The 24,558-nt window shown below is 45.4% G+C and overlaps 1 protein-coding gene across 2 annotated transcripts in view; it reads right to left on the bottom strand.

Moving 5' to 3' along the window:
* Positions 1 to 22,830: 22,830 nt before the first annotated feature.
* olfm2a (olfactomedin 2a) overlaps positions 22,831 to 24,558 on the bottom strand; it is a gene marked incomplete at both ends in the record, with an annotated part of 17,087 nt that continues 15,359 nt past the window's right edge. For both annotated transcript variants that reach the window (XM_083676747.1, XM_083676748.1), the window contains one exon: positions 22,831 to 23,505. In XM_083676747.1, coding sequence (XP_083532873.1) covers positions 22,831 to 23,505 — 675 coding nt within the window. The remainder of the gene's footprint in view (positions 23,506 to 24,558) is intronic.

The raw sequence follows: 24,558 nt of genomic DNA, 5'->3' as shown, positions 1-24,558 counted from the left end.
AGGGGGATGAATGGGCTTCTTTAAATAGCTCTGATTAATTAGAGGTTTTAATTGCAAGCGTGTCTGTAGCAGCAGCTCTCTCTCCCCTCTGTCAGTCACTCAGGGGGGAGGAGCCACCGTCGAGGGGACACCTGGCTCTGGATGAGTTGACACTTCCGCTTCTCCACTGTCATGAATAGTGACAGGAACCCCCTCCTCCCCCCTCACCCTTGTATCTCCCATTAACTCTGTAGGAATATTTCAGCAGCTGTACTGTTTGTTATGTCCCCCCTCCCACCACTTCTATAAATGCCCTTTGGTTGTGTAGCTCACTACACCCCCACATCTTCACCCTCATACTAGTTTACTTTTTATCAACCTCATACCATGCTGTTTCTATGCTGTTGCATCAGCCCCATCCCTGTCTCGCTGTAGTATGTCTGATTGTCGTCTTTTTACTCTGCTGTCTCAGGTCTCTTTGTTTCTTGCATCGGTTTGCATCAGTTGGTTAGCTCCACCCGTTTCATTCACTGCATTGATCACTGAATCACATCTTTGGTTGTTTGAAAGAAAATACCTGCAGCAAAGTGCTAGAGTTTTACAATGTCTGTGCTTACATGTTATTTAGTCTCATCAGAAGCCAATATGTAGAGGATTGAATGACATGTTATTGAGTCTTCCTGAGATGGTTCATTACATTTTATTTTATTCTCCTGTATACAGTAACCACACTGGAAGTGCCTGTCGGGGTTGTGGTAGGTGTGACATTGCCTGGCCTTTCCCACCTTCCCCAGCCTGCTTGGGTATGCAGGGGAGCCCCAAGTGATTGATGAGTCAGCTGGGGGAGCGGAAATCTATCCCCAGGCTACAGTGCGGCCCTGGTGATGGATGGCCCCTCAGAGGTCTGAGCTGGACTGATGGGTCATGGGCCTTAGAGAGCTCAGTGCTGGGAGTACGGGAAGGGAGAGGGAGGGGGATGGAGAGGCAAGAAAAGGCCAAAGAGTCGCTCAAAACACAGTCCTCATCTCTTTTTCTTTTCGAGCACCAATTTCTTCTGTGCTGTTATGACTGCAGCACAGCGGGCTCCTGTTTTCCTCTCCCGGCAATGGTTTAGTAAACAAACAGAAACAGTCTAGTCCAAGGTTATCAGACATAATTATGTTGGTTATTATGTTATTTCTGTTTCGTGGCTCCATTGAATGAAGGTGTAGCAGAAACAGGTGTTCTATAGTTCAGTCGAGCCACACAATGAAAGGATAGAACAGTGTATGACTTTTGTTCTCCCCACCAGTGGCATCTCCCTACCCAATCAATACTCTGGAAAACTTGACTACTCTGTCCTTTTGTGTCTCCCACACAAGGGGGATGTTGCCATCAAAGCGGTCACACATTTTCTGAGAGAGCCCATTGATGGCTGAACGGGGGGTTTGTCAGTGTGTGTAAGCTGGTCCAAGATGAGAATGAAGGTGGTTCGATATTGTCAAATAGATTGGCTGTCCTCTTCTTTCTTCACTGTTTGCATTCACTCTCCCAGTATCCACACCAGTGACAGTAGAAATCAATGGGCTCTCTCAAAAAATGTGTGACCGCTTTGATGTCAACATCCCCCTTGTGTGGGACAGACAGACAGACAGACAGACAGACAGACAGACGGACAGACAGACTGCACCAACTGCAATTTGTTGGTAACACCTCTAGTTATGCCCCTGAAGCCCTAGGCTGATAATTTGTCCCTGTAACGAATAAGCAGAAAATCAATCACTGTGATGCACGGAGTCTGTGGAGAAACTGACAGAAAAATTAATATAATCTGTTTTTATTATCTCTGGAGATAAGGGGAAATCTTCCCCCAGGGCTCTGAGAAGAGTTTTGTGAAAATATCATTGCTGACAGGTTTAGCCCTGTATACATGAGGACCTCCTGTTATGTCCTCGTTAGTGCTGACTTCTCCTTTCACCAGCACATAATGGATGCAGCAACATTGACCTGCTGCACTATTTATGAAGCAAATATGCTAATGAAAGTTTGATGGAGCTTTGTGATGTTCCTGCAACCCCTAAGGTATTCAAATACATTCATAAATATGTCTTAGTACTACAGTAAACTGTGCCCACTTTCTTTCAACTGTAAAAGGTACGAATAATCAGCTCTTTTACGGAAGCACTTTTGTTATTCAAATATGAAGATACACTTTTCACACACACACACACACACACACCTGTCAACTGTAATCTGTCTGTGGTTGCGGTCAATTTTGAAACCCCTGCCACCCAATAATGTCTGCTGCTGTAGGCCAGAGTAGTGATACATTAGCATGGATTAAATGTCACCAGCTTGGAGACGCACTCTTCGCTGGACTAACACTGATTCTCATCACAGGTTCCATCACTAGCCTCAGCCATGAACAGGCCCAGCAGACAGAGATGAAGGGCCATTCACAGACAGACAGAGATGCCAGGTGAGATATAGTAGGTTGGAGGTGTCTAATCCAGTGCTCTTCCAGGCTCGGCACCCACTCTGTTTTTGTCAGCAGTTTGCTACCCATCACAGTGAGCTGAAGCATCTGTTTGGCAGTTCAAAGCTTGACCCAAAACAGATGTGACACTATCTCCAGAACTGTGCTCAGTGTATAATTTGTTAGCAAAATGCATGTTTAGCTAAACAAGCTTACGCTGCTAGGAACTTGCCATTCCCAATCACAAGGGAACAGGAAGTTTCAGAGAGCAGAATGTGCCCCCATACATCAGCAGACTTGTACTAATTGAAGATGTTGGCCAGCTCTCTTACTCTACTAAGTGCAGGCCTACTCCCTGGGTCCATAATGGAAGAGCAAAAGCAAACATCTTTGACATTGGCTAGACGGCATTTTTCAACTCATTCCAGTTAAGGTCTACTCGTTCTCTTTAATAAGTCTCCCTCTCTTCTTCCTCTCACTGGGAAGAGCTGCAGTTGAACAGTGGTGTTTAGGGGAGATAAGTAGAGGAACTAGTGCTTAGAACCCATGAATGTGTTCTTTAAAAAGAAGCACAGGGAGAGTTGGAGAGAGTTGGAGAGAGTTGGAGAGAGTTGTCTGAGGGTGATAGCATGTGTGTTTGGATAGTCGGGAGAACTGTCCATTTTCTCCAAGGCTGAATGATTTCCCCTGCGAAAAGCAATCAAACAAAACTCTCTAGTGAAGAAATCACATCAAAATCCACATTCTGAAGACCCTGAATCTGATTTTATAACCGCAGGCTAGTGCTCATCTCTGGAGGAGCACGCTCTGCTTTTCCCCAGCTTTCATCAAGCTCTCATTTGATGTTGCCTCGCTCTTTTCCCTTGCATAATTGCAATTATTGGATGTGTAGATGTCATGTGACATATCACTTGCCCTCTTGTTCGAGGAGACGTCTACCTGGCAGTCTCTTGATAGTTTCTGTTTATAAGGACCCCACACACTATGGCATTTTAATTCTGAATGGCTGACATTGCTAATTGGCCACCCTCTTGATGTGTGCTCTCTCCTCCTAGCCATTCCCCCAGAAATACAACCATTCCAATGACACAGTCATGCATACAGGGACACATGACACATACAGGGCACATGACAACTGTCTGGCCAGGGGCCAAATAACCATTACTGTTATGTCCAAGAAAACATTGGAACCAACTGAGCATAAATGAAAGCACAGAACACCATCATTTAAGTCCCCAAACGTTTTTCAGTAGCCTCTCATACATACCACTTTTTTTAATATCACCGGGGAACACGTTTTTTTTTTTTTGCTTTAGTTCCGTCAAAGGTTGCGGCAGTGACAACATTCTCTTATGCAGATGTAGCTCCTGGCTGTGCAGCGAGATGGAAAAGAAGGCACACGTTCTACTTCTAGCAGTTTGAGGAGGCAGGCCAACACTCGCCTGGGGAATGCTAGTGAGTCTGGCAGGGATGATGAGGACTAGAGCAGGCTGGGCAGAGTGGCTGGACGTGTGCTGTGGCTCTCGCTCTCTCTCTCTCTCTCTCTCTCTCTTTTCTGTGTGTCTCAGGATGGAGGAATGCCCAGAACTAAGTTGTTTCCAGGAGTAGCACTGTAGAGGGAGTGAGTGCTACTGTTGTTCAAAACATCGGAGACCATTTAGATTTGGTATAATAAACAAACAGTGTTCATATCCCACTAACTGCCTGGCAAGCTGGGCTCTGAAACGCATCAAACTCACTATTACTTTGAGTGGGTTGACTGTGCAGTGGGTTGTCTCATTCTGTAGCACTGCAGACCTGAATCATCCATTCTCTCTCATTGTTTGTGGGATAGAGCTAAATAGAGCTTAACTTACATCGTTTGTACTTGAGTGCAATGTGGAAAAATCAACGTGGTAGTCCTGTCACTCCGGTGCGTTTTCTGCACCATCCATTTAACTCTCACATGCTTTGGAGTACAGCCCATCACTAGGACGGTTAACTAAAGGGTATTTCAGTCAGAGATGCTCTCCAATTAAGAGGCTGGTAAATATGGCTGCAGCGTTTAAGCACTGCTCACTCATGCCATGTTAGATGCAGTGGTTCAGAAAAGTAATTTGTGTCCCAGCTAAGGGTCCTCTTAGTAGGCCCAGTAAGCACTTCAATTTCCCTTTCATTCCAGAAGAGCTGAGTATAAACGCCAAGCTGTGAATATCCTCTGAACGCACTGGCTTTATGTAAGTCATACTCATGGGTGGAAGGAGCCATTCTGACTTTTCAAAGGAATGTTTTCAAGCAAGAGTGAATATGACTGCATTGTGCTGTGAAAAGAGAACAAGACCCATGGCGTACACACAGTGGTGGAGTGAGACTTCCATGTTTGGGTTAGATGAGAGTTGAGTGAGCAGACGAACGTACGAACGGCCGCTTGTGTGTGTATGGGCTTGAGGAGAGGGAAGAGTGAGTTGGTTGCATTTGGCTTTCAGCTGCTGAGTGAAGTGCTCCCACGTGTGCCTCTGCATAAATATTCATCCTGTTCTGCTGAAACACTTTCATCTCTGCAGTCAGAGGTTCAGAAAATAGATCTCAGTGTTGTTCTAAGCTGACAGAACTTAGCGCTGTTCCTCCTTGAGACATGATTGGTATTGGGTCTCTTATCAATATGACTAGGGTATTTATTTGTTGGGCTATCTACAGAGGCGATGCACACAGGCTTATTTCATATGTAAACATACACTCACTAAACACTTTATTAGGAACACTATACTAATATTGGGTAGGGCCTCCCATTGCTTTCAGAACAGCCTCAATTCTTCGTGGCATTGATTCCACAAGATGTTGGAAACATTCCTTTGAGATTCTGGTCCATGATGACATGATTCTTCAGGTGCACTTTCAAGCTGTGAATCTCCCATTCTACCACATCCCAAAGGTGTTCTATTGGATTCAGATCCGGTGACTGGGAAGGCCACTGAAGAACACTGCACTCATTGTCATGTTCATGAAACCAGTTTTGCTTTGTGACATGGTGCATTATCATGCTGGAAGTAGCCATTAGAAGATGGTAAATTGTGGCCATGAAGGGATGCACATGGTCAGCAACAATACTCAAATAGGCTGTGGCATTCAAGCGATGATAGATTGATATTAACGGGCCCAAAGTGTGCCAAGAAAACATTCCCCACACCATTACACCACCTCCACCATGAGAAGGTGTACAGGTGTTCCTACTGAAGTGTTTGGTGAGTGTATTTGTCAGGCATATAAGAAAAGACAATGTTAATACAGGAGAACTTCAAAAGAGTTAGGGTTACGGTTAGTCTGTGTGTCTGTATGTCTCTCTGTATGTGTCTGTGCTATAAGTTCTGAATGTACCGTTAGCGTATGGGTTTATGCATGTTGGTTTAATCCATTTTTGACAGGCCTGTGAGTTTTTCTGTGGCATGGTGGGTTTACAGTGAGGTTATTTGTCTAGTGCTCTTGCTCTTGATGAAAAGCCTCGTCACTCCCTGTTCTCACTGTGTTCAATTTTCAGTTATTGCAAGGAAATTAAACATGGCTGTCACTTTACCTTTCCAATGACGTCCATCATGTTTGGGGAGGAAAGGGTGGGGAGCAGGAAGGAAGCATGTGATCTCTCACACACACACACACACACACACTCACACACTCTCGCACAGTTGCTGTCTCCCCCTTGCAATGTGCATCTCTCTCTACACATCTATTCCTCCCTCTATTCATTTCTTTCCCACCAGCTAATAAAGTAAATCAACCCTTCACCAAGAAGACAAAAACTCCTTGATGATTAAAATACCCAGATGCCTTCCTGCCGAAAGAAGAATAGTTTGGTACTCATCAAAGATTTACTGGCTGTAACTTTATATATATTTATTTATCTGCTCCTCTGTTTTGCATATTAGTTTGTTTTTCTCCATTCCCATGCTGATAGATCCCCTCCCAGCTAATAATGATTTCCGTGGTGATGCCGGTGCTTCAAATATGCAAAGCCTAATGCTCAGTTTTGTATTAGGGGTGGTAGAGTCATGGGGCCCTGTGGCTAGGACTGCAGTCTGACTGGCCTATCTAAAATGGAATAATTGTACATGTTCTGAAAACAGTTCCACATTAATTAAACAATCCCTGCTGCAAGTGAAGTCATTCTTGATTATCACATGAATGGATACAGAAATTCAAATGCAAATTTGATATTTCCTCTTCATGCTTTGAATTTATAGCTACTTTTTCAAACTGGAATGTTTCACCAATGCCCTCCTTTACAACATTCTTAATTCCTGATTCAGGTCATATTCACCATTCCATCCATTTCTGATAAAAATTCCTATTACTTTTGTCAATCTCCAGGACCACACTCCTTCATTTTTCTCTCTTCTATTCTAACCCCCCCCCCCCACCATTGGGATAGATGAAGGGCAAGGACTACTATACATATTTCTGCTACAGTGAGATCAGGAAGTTATTAGACATCTTGTGACTGGCTGCTCTTTTCATTACATTGCACTTCATGGAGATTTTGTGAACCGTAGAGGCACAATCTACTTACATACTTGCTAGCTTTATAGTTAAGCAACTTAGAATACCGGCAATACAGGTAAAATGTGACACAGAAATTGTATAATTAATTTTTATTTGAAATATGCAAGTATACAAACAAATCATTTACTTGAAGGTTTCGCTGATGTTATGGGTCTTTTTCTGTGTGGTCCTCGTCAGTCAGTGGCTCGTGACTGTGTGTTCCAGTGGAAGCTGGTGGAGGTAAAAAAAATCGAAGGACTGGGTCAGTGTAATGCATGGAAAGGAATGATATCAATGAGCCTGTCTTCTGAATTTCGGCCTCCACCAGCCTCCACTAATTAGTTGTTTTTCTGTTTTATTTTTGTACCTGGAGCCATAAAGTCATGAAGGCTGTTGATCTGTACTGCCCACCCCACTGCCTTTCCACTCCTGTCTTCTGACTTTTCCCACTGTTATTTCTCCTGCCTGTGTCTTGAAAATGCAGGGGATGTGCTCTATGTAGCTATACAGGCCAAGCTGCAGAGGGAATCGTAAAGAAATGGAGATGGAGGAGCGGCTGAATAGCAATGAATGAGGAAGTGCAGCAGTGGGACCTGTGTGTGTGGGGTGTGTGTGTGTGTGTGTGTGTGTGTGGGGGGGGGGGGGGGGGGGGGCGGGGCGGTTGGTTGTTGTTGTTGTCAGCAGTACATCTGGTGTGATCTGAATAATAACACTCCACTCATCCACCGGCTTTACGTGGCAGAAATCACACCACAAATATCCTTTTCTGCAGACAAAGCACAACGCAAGAGGGGAAGAAATTAGTTTTAGGTTAAAGCTTTATGCCATTCAACAGATTATACTATTCCCCATATTTAATGACTAATGATGTTATCATGGCTTACTCACACATTGTGGACTGTCACCCAATTTGACTACCTGATTTAGGATGCAGCTTTCATACACTGGCAATTTACTCCATTTCAAAATTCATCCAAGGAGTTATAAGGCAGTACATGCATGCAGAATTTCTATATTTGCTGTGTAAAATGGGTCCATATTGTATGCCACAATCAGTAAACCCAGCCATCACAGTAAACCTCCTATCTCCAAGCTCAACATTTGAAGTGTATCCATTTATGCACGTTTGCTACAATCTTTTCTGCTGAAGTGCTTTGCCACCATTTTGCAAAAAGTCTAATTTTTTATGTTCAGACACACGTCAGCCTTCAGTCTCCGCACCACACAGACTTGTAGATGCCGCACCATGTGGCAGCATGAAGACGCTGAAGTCACTTTTCCAGAGAATCATCACTTAAAGTTCTATTCATGTCAGTGCAGCCACCTCTCCTCCTATTAGAACCCCCTCTGATAAAGACACGTGGGCCATTTTCACAACAAATTACTTCTTCTGTCGCCTTTTCTCAGCATTGGTCTCTGAATTATGCTTTTTATAATGTGGGAGAGCTGGGCACTCTGGATCCAGACCTATTTACTGCAGAGTAAATGTGATGGAAAAGTTTGTAGGTAACGCAAGGGCACAAACACAAAGAAAACATTCAGAGGAAACATAACTGCCAACATGAGCAAGGGCTTAATTTGGAGTGTAAATGCTCGTTGTCACAGCACTACTTTCAGCCTCTCAACCCCAGACGTTTGCTTTATGTTTGAACACATTCCGAAAAAATTCTTGAAATAACAAATTGCTGCTAGAAGCCCAAACAGCAGTTCAATCACAAGAGGGGTGCCAGGCATTCCTCGGGTGTAATTGGGCTCCTGTTCTTTACATGAGTCAGCAATTTACGCTGTTCTCAGAGTTAACGATTTACTGCAATGTCCCACACAGCTTACTCTCCATCTCCCTCTCTTACACACACACAGACAGACAGACACATGCACTCACACATACACACTTATTACTATAATTCAACTTTCACATATATACTAATCATTAATTACTGCTTCATGTGTGTGTACTCTTTCTCTGATACTGTGCATTGCAGTCTTTGTTTGCAGTGGCTTAGATAAGAACTCTTTGGGCCGGTTTCACACAGGGCTTAGATTAAGCCAGAAGTAGGCCATAATGGGTTACTAGTGTACTTAATATGTACTAGTTAAACTCTGACATTTAAGTAGCTTTCATGAACATGGCTTAAATTTGGCTTAGTTAGTCGGAGACTATGGAGTCCTGGAGTAAGATAAGTAAGCCTAAATGAGACACCTGGGTTAAGCCTCATTAGGTTAAGTATGAACCATGCTGTTGGTCTAATGGTGCTCGTAAAAACCCGGAATGGAATAGAAAACACCATTACTGATGTGAATCTTGAGACAAAACAATGGCAGAGGCAAAAATATTTAGTTAAAAAAACGTTAGTGAGTATGAAAAAAACGCTACTAAAACAAATTGCACTTTATAGTTGGCTTGGCTTTGTGAACTATTCTACAGTTGCTTTACTGGCACCACACAAATCACCAGTTTCATGATGAAAGATTCCAGATGCCAAAAACCTCAAAGTGATCAGAACTTGGAGAGAATTGGGTAAAGGCCTTCCTCTTTGAGACAGAGAGGAAAGTCTAGGCTCAAGCAAAGATATTATCTCCAATGCATTTTCTTTGTACATACGAAAGCGGTCTTGAAAAGTTATTTCATCAAAGTAATTTAATTGACTATCTACAAGTACTCATTTGGCTGGCCTCTGTAGTGCATGTTGGTCTTCATTTAGATATTCCAAATAATCCATGCTCCCTCACAAACAGTACTAAGCAGAAGTTAAACCTGCCTCTTTGAAGGATTCTTTTAAGCTTCAATTTAGTCCTAGAGTAGCTCTAATCCTCCCTATTGCAATCGGCTTTGTTTAATCCAGAACAGGCTAAATCTATGACTATTTTAAGATAAGTCTGTGCAAGCTTTGAGTTAAGACGGCTCAAACAGGCTTTTTAGTCTGGGACTACGCTTAAGCCTTGTCCGTGAAACCGGCCCTTTATGCTTTAGGCTGTTTTAGTCCTAGCCTAGCTTCTTTTTTCTTTTCTTTTTTGTATAAAAAGAAATGAATCAATACCAGCGCTGGTGTGTCTCTGTTTCCACCAAGGCAAACAGTTAGAGAATAATTGAATGAGTGCCCCCCAGACTGAGACAAATGACTCTCATCTGTGACTGATTGGACTTGTTGCTGCGGCGCCCTCCTCTACCTCACTCTCTCCTTCTCTCACTCCGTCTGCTACTCTTATTGTCTCTCGTGCTCTCTCTCTCTCCGTCCCAGATTGAAATTCAAATGAGGCACATTGGCAACACAACAACAACAACAGAATGCTGATGCCAAATCATTCGGAGGCCTTTTAAAAGTAAAACTTAGTACAATGGGAAATTGTCATTGCAGCTTGTCTTGTTCTTGTGTTGGCCATGTATCCATTAGAACTCGTATGAAGATTCCCTTTGTGTTGGTGTATTACTGTTGTTTCCCTACTCCCTTTCTCTGTCAGTGCTGACATGAGCAGAAATCACCTCAGTTGCAGGGAGTCTCAGGGCCGAGCTAAGGCTGCCAGTCAGCCAGTAGATATAGCCTAAAGAACTAAGGGTTGTCCAGGTGGTCTTTGTTTGGTATTCAGCCTCGGAAAAGAGCTGCTCTCTGTGTCAAAAGCAGATCCAGGGAGTTGTGAAGGTTGGCTACAGTGGTATCCTCAGTGCCTGTGCTTCCTTCGTTGATTAATTTTCCCATTCTCATTTCATTAAAATGCATTCAAATGAAGAATAGAAAGAAGCAGCATAATTAGAAAGCTCTTATCTATAATGTATAACCAAATTCAATTAGACGTACCTGCCTCCATGCAAGCCATGTGTGCTGGTAAAGTTGCTCACAGTCGCACAAATAGAAAAGAGTATCATCAATAACGGCTGGTGTTATGATTTATGTATCGTGTGTTGTGGAGAGAGATTACAGTGAGTTACAGCACCATGCACTGTGGCAATTTCTAAGGGTCCACATTCGGTATATGCTCTTCATTATGGCTTAATGGCTTTGCCATGGGCAAAGCCATTATGCCATGCTGGTGGCTGGGGTGGAGTTGTCACTGTTCTACTAAGAAAGGAGGCAATGGAGGGTCTTTGTCTGGTATTGTGGGCCGACGTATCATACAAGATGTTTTTTTTTGCATATTTTTGCACTGTCGGCATAAGCATGAGCCCTGGATTATTGTTATGCATAAAGTTGGCTTCCAGTAGCCCATGCGTGTAATTTATTTTCTATGAAGGTGTGTTAAAAAGCAGGGGACCATATGCATGTTTTATATTTCACTGCTGATGTGCATAGAGGGAACAGGCCAGCTGGGAGGTTAATTAAATCTCCTGAGTCCCGGGAGGCACACTGAAATCTAGCACACCTGCCATCCGTTACTCCATTACTGTGGACCTGCTTGTGTGTGTGTGTGTGTGTGTGTGTGTGTGTGTGTGTGTGTGTGTGTGTGTGTGTGTGTGTGTGTGTGTGTGTGTGTGTGTGTGTGTGTGTGCGTGTGCGTGTGCGTGCGCGTGCGTGTATGTATGTGTGAGCATGAGAGAGGAATATGAACGGGGACTCAGACATATTTCACTATTAAGAGAAAGAATGATCACAGATCTACAGAAAGTGAGCAATCTGGTTATATTTCAGGTAAGGTCTCTGTTGGTAGCTTAAGTCATGAGAATGGTGAAGCCAAGAGTTGTTCCTGCCAGTATTGAGCCCCAGTGTAGCTGACTGGTGGGCCGGGCCACAGGGGTTGTGTACTGCTGTATGTATGCAAATGATGCCAGTATGTAAATTATCACAGTAGGCAGATGGAAGCTGCTCATGTTTTAGTCAGATTTCTGGACCTCAGGGGTAGGATCGGAGTTTGACACATAATCAAATTTTCCCCTTTTGGCCCAGACTAACCCTATGGCGATGACCCAAATCTGATCAATTAGTCCCAACTCTCCAGAGAGCAGACAGATAAGTCAAGAGTAATGAATACTTCAGAACAGCTTTTGTTTAATCTGCATTGATTTGTTAATGAATTTCATTATACAAATTACGTAGTAATAAAAGTGATATGTCAGCCGCATATAGCACCAATACACCAGTACACTATGAATTAACTACGATATACAGATACAACATATAAATAAATAACTTAAGAATGACTGGAACGTCATTCTGTGTTTTTCACCACTAAACCTGATATAGTAGATTTCAAGGAGGTCTTTGTACTTTTTGCTGTTTTCAATGAAATATGTCCCAATAATGTCATATGCATTTAGAAATATGTGGGAGATACTGATGAGATATTTGGCAGTGTGTGAAGTGGCAGGCTTTGCACAGACTGCCTCCGTCTCTCAACGCATAATGAAGATCAGGAGGCAGGACGACCTCAATCTCTCACTCATCTGCTGCACCATGACACTCTCCCATTCGCATTTCTGCTGCTCACCCACTTCGAAGCTCAGTGGGATGCCTTTGGTTACATTACCCCCCCCCCCCGAGTCCTATAGATGTATCACACACACACACACACACACACACACACACACACACAGAGCGTGCACTCGTGTGTGTCTGACACGATTCTAATCCTATGCATATTTACAAGTGTGTATGATATTAATTGTGGAAGGCACACATGTCAGGTCAGGTCTCAGTCAGGTCTGCTGTAAACTCTATTTCATGCATGGGTGTACTGCACACATACAAGACACATGCACTCACATGTTCCTTTCAGCTTGGCCTGGCAGTGGCGCATGTCTTCACTGTGGTGGACTGGAAGCTGGACTGATGTGTTATGAATTCCGTTACACTCGGTCTTCTCTGTGAAGACCTCTGGATGTCAAGCTTACTCTCAAGATTCCATGCTGCCCTCCTCCTCCTCCCTGCTTTCTCCCTCTCTCCTGCTGGGCAAGAGGGAGCCCTGACCCATCCTCTCTCTCTCTCTCTCTCTCCTCCCTCTCTGCTAACCTGTCAGCCATGCAGAGGGAGGTTCAGCCTCAAAGCAGTGACCCTCACTCGGGTTACAGCATCACTGACAACGTTAGAGACAACTCTGAGAGAGAAAGACAGCTAGTGAGGGAGAGGGACAGGGTGAGGAGGGAGAGATAAGAAGGGAAGGAGAGAGGGAGAAGGAGGAAGCTGAAAGGGGAAGAGAGGGGGGTGGGGGGTGGGGGGAGGGAGCAGGCAGAGGAGGAAAAACCTGTGCGAAATGTTTGCTTTTCTCATGGCTGAGTTGTTGTTGCTGTCTGGGTAATAAAGCTCTAGAGAGTCCCTGAGTGACATTGTTCAAGTCTGCCGCCTCTGTTGCTCCCTCCCTCCGCCCTTCCTTCTCTCTTTCTCTCTCTCTCTCACACACACACACACACACACACACACACACACACACACACACACACACAAGCAGGTACACACACTTCTGCATAAATCTGCTCCTCTCCAACATCTTCACAGGGTAACGTGGTGTGAGATAGCAGGAATGACAGTTGGCTGATGAGAAATGTAATAAAGGATGACCTCTGATCGCTTCTGTCTGTGCCTGCCGTCCTCGCCGTGTGATCCAGGCACCATCTCCATAGAAACTGCAGGCCTCAAGTATCCTCCCACTCTTCAGCTGGGTTTTGTGTTTAGATAATGAACAAACTCCACTAATGTGTCCTATTAAGGGTGTGTGTGTGTGTGTGTGTGTGTGTGTGTGTGTGTGTGTGTGTGTGTGTGTGTGTGTGTGTGTGTGTGTGTGTGTGTGTGTGTGTGTGTGTGTGTGTGTGTGTGTGTGTGTGTGTGTGTGTGTGTGAGAGTGAGTGAGTGAGTGAGAGAGAAACTTGTTGCATATATTTGCTTTTTGCTGGAATATGTACGCGAGTATCGTCATTGTCCTGGAAAGACCAGTCTGAGTTTTGAATAGAAGGAAATGAGCAAAAGAATCATTGCATCCAAAGCTGTTTGCTTTTCGTGGGAGTCCATCCCTTCCCTTTCTCTACCTCTAAACCCTGTAATCACTTCATCAGCCTCTCTTCTTCTCCTTTAGACCCGCTCATCACTACCTCTTCTTTCATCCCTCGCTTTCCTTTTTCACTGCCTCAATGGAGGATTTATTTACCTGTTTCTCATCATCCACTCTCTAAGTCCCCAAACACACTTTAATCCTACTGTAGCTGTTCCATTGGGCTTGAACTGCTTATCTGTATAGGCTGCCAAAATGCATATAGTATTGATTATGCAACCACATAAACAGCTGTATCTACAGGATTCATTAATCAACAAATTACTAGAGAAATGTTCCTCTTATATTTGCATTACCCTTTGCGTCATCAATAAAATCCCAGTTGTGATTATGGCCAATGCAGTTGAACAGTCGTAGAAGTAGTTATGTGGATTGTGCATCGATTTTCCTCCTCAGTTAAGTCTGTTCCAAAGGAAGATAAATGCTTTTATTATGTTTCCTTCTCCTCTCTCTCTCGCTCTCTCGCTCTCTCGCTCTCTCTCTCACACACACACACACACACGATGAAGAGATAATTCACAACTATGCCAAAGGCTTCTCTTCCAGAATAGAGATGTATGCATTAAGGCTCTCAAGGCTCAAAATAACAAATAACTATCAAACTTCTCCAATATGGCAACTTTTCAAGGGTGCATTATTTCCGGTGTTTATTATAGAAATTAAATGGATGAAGTAGAGAGAAGAGAGAAGTAGAGAGAAGTATACAGTTACTTTTCTGGCCTTCCAGATTAGAAATCACAGCTTTCCACAGTGCTATGCATCACGGTTCCAACTGGCAGAGTATGACCCATCATCGCTGTCTGTCCATTCCAAGGCCTAATAATACAGTAGTCATTCCTTTAATCATTACTCCTCTATACTGCCACTAGTGCAGATGGCTTCATCAAACTCTCACCACGACTCAGTAGGAGCAATGATGAGAAAGGTAGGGGGTGAGAGAGAAGGAGAGAAAAAGGGTGGGGAGAGAGAAAAGAGATGAAGGGAGTGGAGCAAGTGGGTTGAATATAGTGTGACCATATGCCTGCATTAAAAATTTAACTCCAGCCGTTAAAATAACAAGGCAATGCTTGGCTGTGTTTGCTGTAAGTAGGCCAGGACGTTAAATCTTTCATTTAGTTCCAGGTTGACGTGTGATCACAGGGTCCTAGTCTCCTGTCAGAGCTGCAGGGCTCCTGTTTCAGCGGCGTCACTCCGCCCCTGTCCCTTCTCCCCTGTCCCTTCTCCCTCTGTCCCTTCTCCCCCTGTCCCTTCTCCCCTGTCCCTTCTCCCTCTGTCCCTTCTCCCCTGTCCCTTCTCCCTCTGTCCCTTCTCCCCTGTCCCTTCTCCCCTGTCCCTTCTCCCTCTGTCCCTTCTCCCCTGTCCCTTCTCCCCTGTCCCTCCGCCCCTGTCCCTTCTCCCCTGTCCCCTCTCCCCTGTCCCTTCTCCCCTGTCCCTTCTCCCCTGTCCCTTCTCCCCTGTCCCTTCTCCCCCTGTCCCTTCTCCCCTGTCCCTTCTCCCCCTGTCCCTTCTCCCCTGTCCCTTCTCCCCTGTCCCTTCTCCCCTGTCCCCTGTCCCTTCTCCCTTCTCCCCTGTCCCTTCTCCCCTGTCCCTTCTCCCCCTGTCCCTTCTCCCCTGTCCCTTCTCCCCTGTCCCTTCTCCCCTGTCCCTTCTACCTCTCTCTTAGAGACACGGAGGTCCCTCAGCCTCACTCTCCCACCCAGTCCTCCTCTCCCATGGGGATCCACAGTGCACAGTAAGGCGTGTGTGTGTGTGTGTGTGTGTGCCGCCGCTCCGTTGAGCAAATACAAACGAGTATGAATAATGAAAAGGCTTAGGAGCTGCTGATTCCACTCTTCTCACAGAGCCCCTGTCCCCGCGGTGTTAGTTTGTTTGTCTTAGTGTTCAAGCTTTGCTGAATATGTTTGTGAAGACTGTTCTCTGATGTTCCCCACTCTCTCTCTTGAGGTGCCATTACAGTTTAATCACTGGTTACAATTGGCAGAAACAGGAAATTAAGATTCCATTGCAGAGGCCCCCCCCCTCTCTCCCTCTTCATCCCTTTCCCCCTGTGAGAGAGACAAAAGGGCATGAGGAGTTGGCTATGACAGGAAATGTTCTGATTGACCAGTGTCCTTAAGGAAATTGAATTGACCAGATGTCTCAATACAGTGAGCCCAGTGACCTCCTCCACCTCGTTCTTATCAGCCCGGACTCAGCACAGCTCTGCTGCCAGGCCTGCTCTTGTGCACGGAGATACGTGGGGAGGAAGAGGGGGAAGCAGAACCATTTGAAATTCATGCCCTGGAGGTTTGAAACGCAATGTTTGAAAAGACAAGTTATTACAGAGGATGGTAATGCTCGGTGAAGAGACCCTATTGGCTGTTTTCTTCCTTCGTTGCTCTTCACTGCTCCTCGATACTCTTCTCCCTTATGCAGCTGTATGCTCTTAAAATTCCTCCCCACTCTCCTTTGTACCCACCGTCCTCACCTGCTGTCTCTGCAGATGTTCTCTCCTGTTCTCTCCTCTCCTCTGTCCTCGCTTCCCTTCCTCTTTTTCTCACCCTCTCTTCTTCGCTTCTTTGTTCCTCACAGGTCTCTAGTGGAGGATTGTAAACACAAAGCACATAATTGCTCCCTGTGGCCCCATGTTTTCCTAGTAATTGCTCTAACGATTGCTAACCGGTTTGCTGATGTCCCCACACTCGAGCCTTTGCCCAAGGTCAACCCAGACACAAATAAAGGAAGTGGAGCAAAACAAACAGCAAAGCCCTTCTCGCACACAACCCAGGAGGACACCCTCATTTCACCTGTCTTGCCCTGTGTTTGTTGAATTGACCTTAGCAAGTCAGTCATTCGCAAAAGCTTGTGGCACAGACAGTGACAGTGTGCGTGTGTCCGTGTGTGTCCGTGTGTGTGTGTGTGTGTGTGTGTGTGTGTGTGACGGGGGGGGGGGTTCTTATGTGTCAAAGACAGAGAAAGTAAAAAAGTAGGGCAATGGTTAGCATTGTGCTATCCATTGACTGAAGGGACAAAGGGTACTCCATGTACTTCTGGCGCCCACCCCCTGCATGCAGAGTGTGTGGGTGTGAGTTTGCGTGAGTGTGCGCACTTGCATGTGAATGTACATTCGTGCCTGTGTGTGTAACTGGGACCAGTGTATCCCAAGTCATATCCCATTGAGTGCAGTGCTATAAGGCAAACCTGCTCCTTTGTGACTGCAGCATTTGGGCCTGAAAACACCTGTTGCTGCAACTGCAAACCACTTGATCAACTCTTCCCTCTGGATATAGCTAAGCTGCCACAGTGAACAAATGAAAAGTGGGTTGTGAGTGGAGCTAGGGCGGGGAGCAGGGCGGGGAGCAGGGCATGGGGCCAGTAGGGGTCCTGTGTGGCCCACCGTGTCACAGTGTGTCACAGTGTGTCCCAGTGTGTCCGGGCTGATGGACGGTCCTGTGAGTGGCTGTGACTGTGACTGCGGTGCGGAGAGGAGAGGAGCGGGGTGGCCTGCTGACAAGAGTGGGATGGTGATGCCAGCACTCAGACAGTCCCCTCTGTCTCCCTGGCTGACATCCTCCTGCTGTGATGAATGTAAAATTGATAACGGCTCATTGATATGCGCAGACAGGAGGAAAACACATCGACTAGCTCAGTAGCTCCTGCGGCTCGTTTTGGGGAAATTAATTTAATAACGGGATCAGTAAAGCACTGTGATCACGGCCTAGCCCCAATTTGCATATTAATGAAGCATGGTGCGTGCCTCCTGCAGTGTTTATGAGGCTGGGGGTTGGAGGGGAGATGGAGGGGGTGAGTGATGGTGCTGTTTTTAATTACCATTACTTTGTGTTGCTTTGGAGGTGACAGGGGTGGGGCTCTGTGGTGTTGCAGTGGTAGCAAGGAAAAACAACATTTCCCAGGAGACACTGTGGAGAGTTTAGATGCCTCAGCATATTTTATAAACAGTTATTTTGAGGTACCCTCCCACCCTAAACATTTGGAGTGGGAACTCCTCCTCATTCACATTGAATACAAATACACCCAGAAATATGAATTCACACATATTCATAAACGACTGTTTAACCCCCTATTAAACATCAAGGCTGAATATCTTTGTATGTACGTGTGAAGTATGTTAAAATCATTATATGAATGTTAGATATAATGAAGATTCATGTATTTATGAATTATACAACAGTTGTGTGTGGAATGATAATTTACTCACCCCAACCTCATACCAGACCACTGTATACATTATAGTGTGTGTGTGTGTGTGTATGTGTGAGAGAGAGAGAGAGAGAGAGAGAGAGAGAGAGAGAGAGAGAGAGAGAGAGAGAGAGAGAGAGAGAGAGAGAGAGAGAGAGAGAGAGAGAGAGAAAATATGAGAGTAAGAGTAAAAAAAAGAGTAGAAGTATAAAGGGGTAAGAGTAAAAAAAAGTATGAGAGTATGAAGAAGGCAGTCAGGAGAGTCTTTGGAGGCTTGGCCCTCTGGACTCATTGCAATTAGTTCCATGTTTAGTCACAGCTCTGTGGTGTTTTAAAATGGGCCTGCTCCTGTTTCCCACCTCTCAGCTACAGCCCCTCTAGTCTTCTAAGACACTGCTTCTTTCTCATTTGCTCTCAGAAAATGTCCTCATTTATCATGGAATGTAGAAGCGGTGGAAGGAGAAGCAGAAGGGAAGAGATTCTCTCTCTTTCAGCGATCCTCTTCTCTTGATCTTGCAGACGAGAGAATAACACCTCATCTCACTGACATACAGTAGAAAGCCCTCTGATCTCTCCTACTCTGCTCACCTAGCCTGGATCTCACCCTATTATCTCCCTGTCTCCCTGTCTCTCTGTCATACACATCCTCTCCCCTCTAAAGATTCCACTTAAGATTGAAGCATTTGATGTAAGTTATATCCTGTTATGGCTCCACGTCAATGAAGCAGCTCAGTTAACACTCAGTTTGTATATTTCAACATCGTCCCATATACTGTACACCCACACCCACCAAGGGGACCAGACAGTTTATTCTTCATGAATAAAGTCACTGTGTGCCTGGCTGGTGATGCATTTTCTACAAGAAAATGGAGTGGGAGGTAAGACAAAGAACATACTGGTAAGTGGAAGGAGCAGAGGGACCATGATGATTTCAAATGCCTCTATTCCCTCCTTTCACAAATGAATGGCTGACAATCTGAAAAGAGATGAGGCTGAATTCAGACAAGGAGAGTTGAAATTATTAAAGCTGTTCCATTTGATGAGATCTGTAGCTCTGGTAATACCACAGTCTTAAGTACATCACTGGTAAATTAATTTACTGGTTATTAGGCTGGTTTACCGCCATCTCCATACTGTATCTTCTCCTGATCAACCTACTTCTACTCTTATGAAGACAACTACATTATTTCAACTATCTTAAGGAGTCAAGACAAGGTATACCACCACAACAAAGATAAAGCATTATATAGCACACCATACTTTCTCAAAAGTTCATACTGTAACTATATTAAACATTACATGATGACCCAAACCATGATTGGGATCATGAACATGTTCTACCAGTCGGTGGTGGCCAGTGCAGTGCTGTACGCAGTGGTATGCTGGGGGGGGCAGCATCAAGGAAAGTGACACCAAGAGGCTGAACAAGCTTATTAGGAAAGGTTCTGGTTCTGTCCTCGGTGTCACCCTGGACACTGTGGAGGAGGTGGCCTATAGGAGGATGAGGACAAACTCCTGGCCCTCCCGTCCCCTACATGACACTGTGGCAGAGCAGAGAAGCTCCTTTAGCAACAGACTACTACAACCACGTTGCACTGTTGTTTGTGATGTGAGCTGCTGTAATGCCTTCATTTCCCCTCTGGGATCAATAAAGTATTTATCTATCTATCTATCTATCTATCTATCTATCTATCTATCTATCTATCTATCTATCAATCAAAGTATGGTAAAACATTTGAGCTACATTTTTCTATAGCCCAATGGGGCATTTTTATGTCTAACTATGGTAAAACATATGAGCTACAATTTTCTCCCCCTTACCCAGGCCCTGCCCCAGCCTGGCTGAGCCCTCAGCACTGTCCACCAGCAGCACCTTAATTACAGAGGGAAATTGGAGGAGCAGGAGCCCCTGTGGCACCGTGTTTCATGGTAAATCTTTACTGTCTCAATGAAGTGTGCGATGTCAGAACATCAAGGTTATAAAACCAAATGACCCGTGGCTGCGGCCCAAAATATTCCAGCTTTACTGTCCTTCACAAATCAGGGGCTAATGAGATTAGGGCTGGGAGTGCTGAATCAATGGGAGCTCAAAAACACAATTACAGAGCCAATTAAAGAGCAGAGTCTCCGTGGAGATGAGCGGAATAAAACTTCCTCTGCTCCCTCTGCTCCACCTCCCTGTGCCTTTTCATCCCTCTTTAGCTGGGAGATGAATGAGGCGACAAAGGGAAAACATCGCAAAGCCAAACATGAGTTCGGCTTCATCGTGACAGAAACGAGGACTCAAAACCGACTTGGATGTTCTCCAGACTCATTCCATACTGACGCAGGGCGGAGAGAATACGTTTGTTGGTGGTGTAGAAGGTGAGTAAACGAGAGGAGAACCATGACCGAGGGAACGTTTAATGAGAGCGCTCCAACAGAGTGAACAGAGCAGGGGGACGGATGGGTGAATAGGACCTGGTAGAGGAATGGCTGCTGTGTTTGTTGGCCTTGCTGCCAAGGATAGGAAGGATAACTGAGGTTTTTAATTGGCCGGATATAAACCAGCTGTCAGAGTCTACATTCAGGCTGTAAGTCTTAATTAAACTGCAGTGCATCTTTGGGAGGAGATGCAGATGAATGGCGGCTTGTGTTTTTATATAGAATACTCTTATTCCTGTGGACGGATGCATGATTAATCTGGGAGAAGGGAGCTTGTGTGTTCCTCCCTTTCAGCTCAGCCTGTGCTCTCCATCACACCGGCTCCATCGGTTCTACGACTCAATCAGGCCGAGTGCATGTGGACATGCATGCTTATAGGCACTTCCTGACTGAATCAAGCCCAGCTATGCCACTCCAGGTTTCAACACTCCGATTGGATTGCTGCTGTGTATTAATGCTGGCTTCCAATGAAAGAACCACTTTGGACCACAAAGTCATGTGAAAGCAAACTTTTGTATGTTTGTCAGTGGATGTTCAATAACTTGCTTTGCAAGGATTTTTCTTCTTCTGTTGAAACACCTCTTAATCTGTCCTTGTTGTGTTCATGTATACAACATGTATATGTGGATGTTTTTTTTTAAATAGCATGAGTGCAGTGTGTGCGTGTGCATATGAGTGCATGTGTATATGTGTGTATATGTGTGTGTGCCTGTTTGAAAGTCCAACTGTCACGATCCCAAACTCATTTCACGCATAATTATTCCCTCTATTGCAACACAGCTGTAAATTTCATCTCCTCGTTCACTCAAATGGATTAGCAATTAGACCTGGCCATGAAACGTGTTTCTGGGCTGTTTCTGAGTCATTCTGAGGTTTTCAGTGCTTTGTTTTCACATTACATGAGTATGACATATTTAATCGCCTGTCATTCTCCATGTGAATGAGGTGGGTCTGTATGAGACTGTTGTGTTTGAAGCCTGAGAGGAGGGTTGTTGAGACATTTTATTTATCCCTTTATTTCTTATCCCTTCATCTGAAGGTCATGATGGGAGTTGTGTATTATCCTGTGCTCTGAGACGTCCTCCTGCAGGAAAATGTCAGCCAGCGCTGTCTGTGAACTCATCAGGGTCCCCGTCAGCAGGAAGGCTGATAGATAGAAAGGTCACTTACAATGAATAGGATCACCATGGTTACTCTAGACCATCTCATGGGTTGAATCTCCTATTCTTTTCTCTTGTGTCCATCAGGTTGCTTGAATGAAAAAAAATGAATCCATACATCCTGTATAAATGAATAAAATCAAAACAAAGTCACAATGGGCCCTTTTTTCTTTTCTGCCAAAGTCTCCTCTGGCCAACAGAGATAACCTGAATCTCAATGAAGCTCCTGGAATAAAGGTACAGGTTTTTGATTTTCATTGGCATTGCATAAACAGGACAAATAAAAGGTCTGCGAACTCTGAATTTTATGCAGGGAGTGTCTTACTGTGTGCACTGCGTCTGAGCATCCTTCTGCAGAGAGGTCTGCAGGAGAGGTATAGTTTTAAAGAGATGGCAGCAGATTGAAGCTCGACAAATGCAAACAACAACAGCAGGCGTCAATGTCGCCTGGGGCCTAATTTCACTGCCCGAATGCTAACACTGTCACATTTCTCTTCTCATCTTCATCTCTCTCCTTCTTTCGCTCTCTCCTCCCCCCCTGCCCCCCCCCCCCCCCCCCCACACACACACACAAATACACATACACACACACTCTCCTCACCTTTTCCTTATCCACCTCTCTCTTTCTTTCACTGACACATCACCTTGGAAACCATGGGAGATGTCAAAATGTTTCCATTTCAGGGGTAAAAGTAATGAGAGGTGTTGATGTTCTTGTTATTTACTGTTGTAGTGGTGTTACATTTATAGTGGCGGTTGTTGAGCAAAACCTTCCTCCCGCTATCTTTTTTCAGCCTTATTAGAGAAGAGATGGTGGATGTGCTCAACTCAAGAGGCGGACGCCGCAATGAAGGACAAAGTCTTAAATGGTAAAGGTCAATATTTATTTCTCATCACAAATAAAAAGAACCATGCTTACTCATCACAGAAAGAAAAAAAAGAAAAAGGCCAGTCCGTACATCTTTACCGACCTCGCTGTCGGAGTGTATTTTTTCAGAATGTGAACAGTAGCACTCTATGAAGATTGAAATGCTTTAAAAAAGTCCAAGCCTCCTCCACCACCACCCCCCACCCCACCCCACCCCACCCCCGCTCCACACCTCCCCTCCCCATCTGTAACAGCAGTAGTTTTGTGTGTCTGGTGGGCTCCTAGTCCCCAGAAGTCTTAATGACCTGGAACAGTGTGATGTTGTAGAGCACCTGGTGTCCGTTGTTCCAGGTGTACAGGACCCTCTCTCGAGGATTGTAGTCCATCATGGAGATGTGGGAGTACTGATTGTGGAAGGGGATGTCCGTGTACTCGTAGGTGGAGGTGTTGGTGTAGTAGGCGAAGTAGATCTTGGCCCCGGCCAGGTGGGAGTTAGTGACGTAGAGCGTGCCACAGATCATGAAGGACTCTCCGGCGCTGCGCTTGGGGAAGCCTGTGTCCCACGTCTGAAGCACCTCAAGGGTCTGGGGCTCCAGGCGGCTGATGACGATGTTGCCAGCGTTGGGGATGGTGGTGTAGACCGCCCACAGGCCGTTCTCATCAGCCATCAGGTCGATGTCGGACGAGCCGCCCCAGGAGTAAGGGAAGGTGTTGTTGTAGCCCGCCCCGCTGAGGCTGCGCTGCACCAGCACGCTACGGGAGCGGAAGTGGTACTTGATGATGATGTTGCTCTGGTACTTGTTGTAGTACAGGGAGCCGTTGTAGACCACGTGGCCCGTGCCTGCCCAGGGGTGGGGCAGCAGGTGCTGGACGAAGTTCTGTCCCTTCATGAAGTCGTTCATGGTGCGGTACTCCAGAACACGCCGCCCCTTAAAGTACCCATCCATGGACCAGACCTGGTGGAAGGATCAGGAGGACAGAAGAGAGAGACAGAGAATCACTAAATGAGGAATGAGTGAGAGCCTACTGGGTGGTAATGTTGTGCAACATCTGAAGCCCCTCTTCTGCAGTGTGTGAAAGTGGCAGTGCCTTTGTTCCTAGGTAACCTGCGGCGGTGCTCGGAGCAAAGTTTGTGTGTAACTGTGTGTGTGTTTGTGGGCGTGTGCCTGCATGTGTGTGTGTGTGTATGTGTGTGTGTGTGTGTGTGTGTGTGTGTGTAGTGCTATTGATCTCCTCTGCGTGTGGGAGTGAAGACATTGCCTGTGCTCTGCAGTCAACGACTGCCTGTATGCTCCCTGCCCTTTCCAGTCCGCACAGAAAATCAATTCAGTTAGCAGCTCTCTCTTTTTTTCCCTGAAGCACTCTATGTATGACTGGATTGGGCCATTGACAGGGCAGCTCTTCCATGGCCCCGCCTATGCCCATGCTCTGGACTCCTCCACAGAGACACAGCTCTGCTATTAATTGATTCAATTAAACTGCAGTCAGCTCAGTTATTTATGCTGCTCTTAAATGTATCAGGCAAGCTTTGCGAGGATTTAGATCATTCCCTTTTGTCCTCGGCCCCTCCCCTCTCTTCCCGTGCTCTTCCCGCTCTCTCCTCATTTCCTAGAGAAATTGTACGTGTGTGTTTGTTTCAGTCAGATCCCCAGAGGGGGGCTCGGGGTGGTGCTGAACATCCGTTGAATTATGGAGAAGGGAAGATTATGGAACATTAAGCATTGTTTCTCCTTTCCCTACTAAATGAGTCCCCAGAGCAGTGGGGCTGTAGTGCTGTAGTGTAGCTGTGATCAGGCTCCAGCTAACTACTCTGGTCACTTGGAGGTTTTTCTCATGCAGGGTTTGGAGGCTCTCTGAAGCAAATGACATTTCTCTCCCAAAAGTGATCACAATGATGGATATGAGTATTAATGTGATCCCCATGATGTACATGGCTATTAATATGATCAGTGATTGATATGATGGCTAATGTGATCGCAGTGAGCAAGATGATCATTAAACACAGAGAT

The sequence above is a fragment of the Argentina silus genome (genome assembly GCF_951799395.1).
Source record: "Argentina silus genome assembly, chromosome: 9".
In the NCBI taxonomy this organism is placed as follows: domain Eukaryota; kingdom Metazoa; phylum Chordata; class Actinopteri; order Argentiniformes; family Argentinidae; genus Argentina; species Argentina silus.
This window is presented reverse-complemented; position numbering and strand designations above follow the sequence as displayed.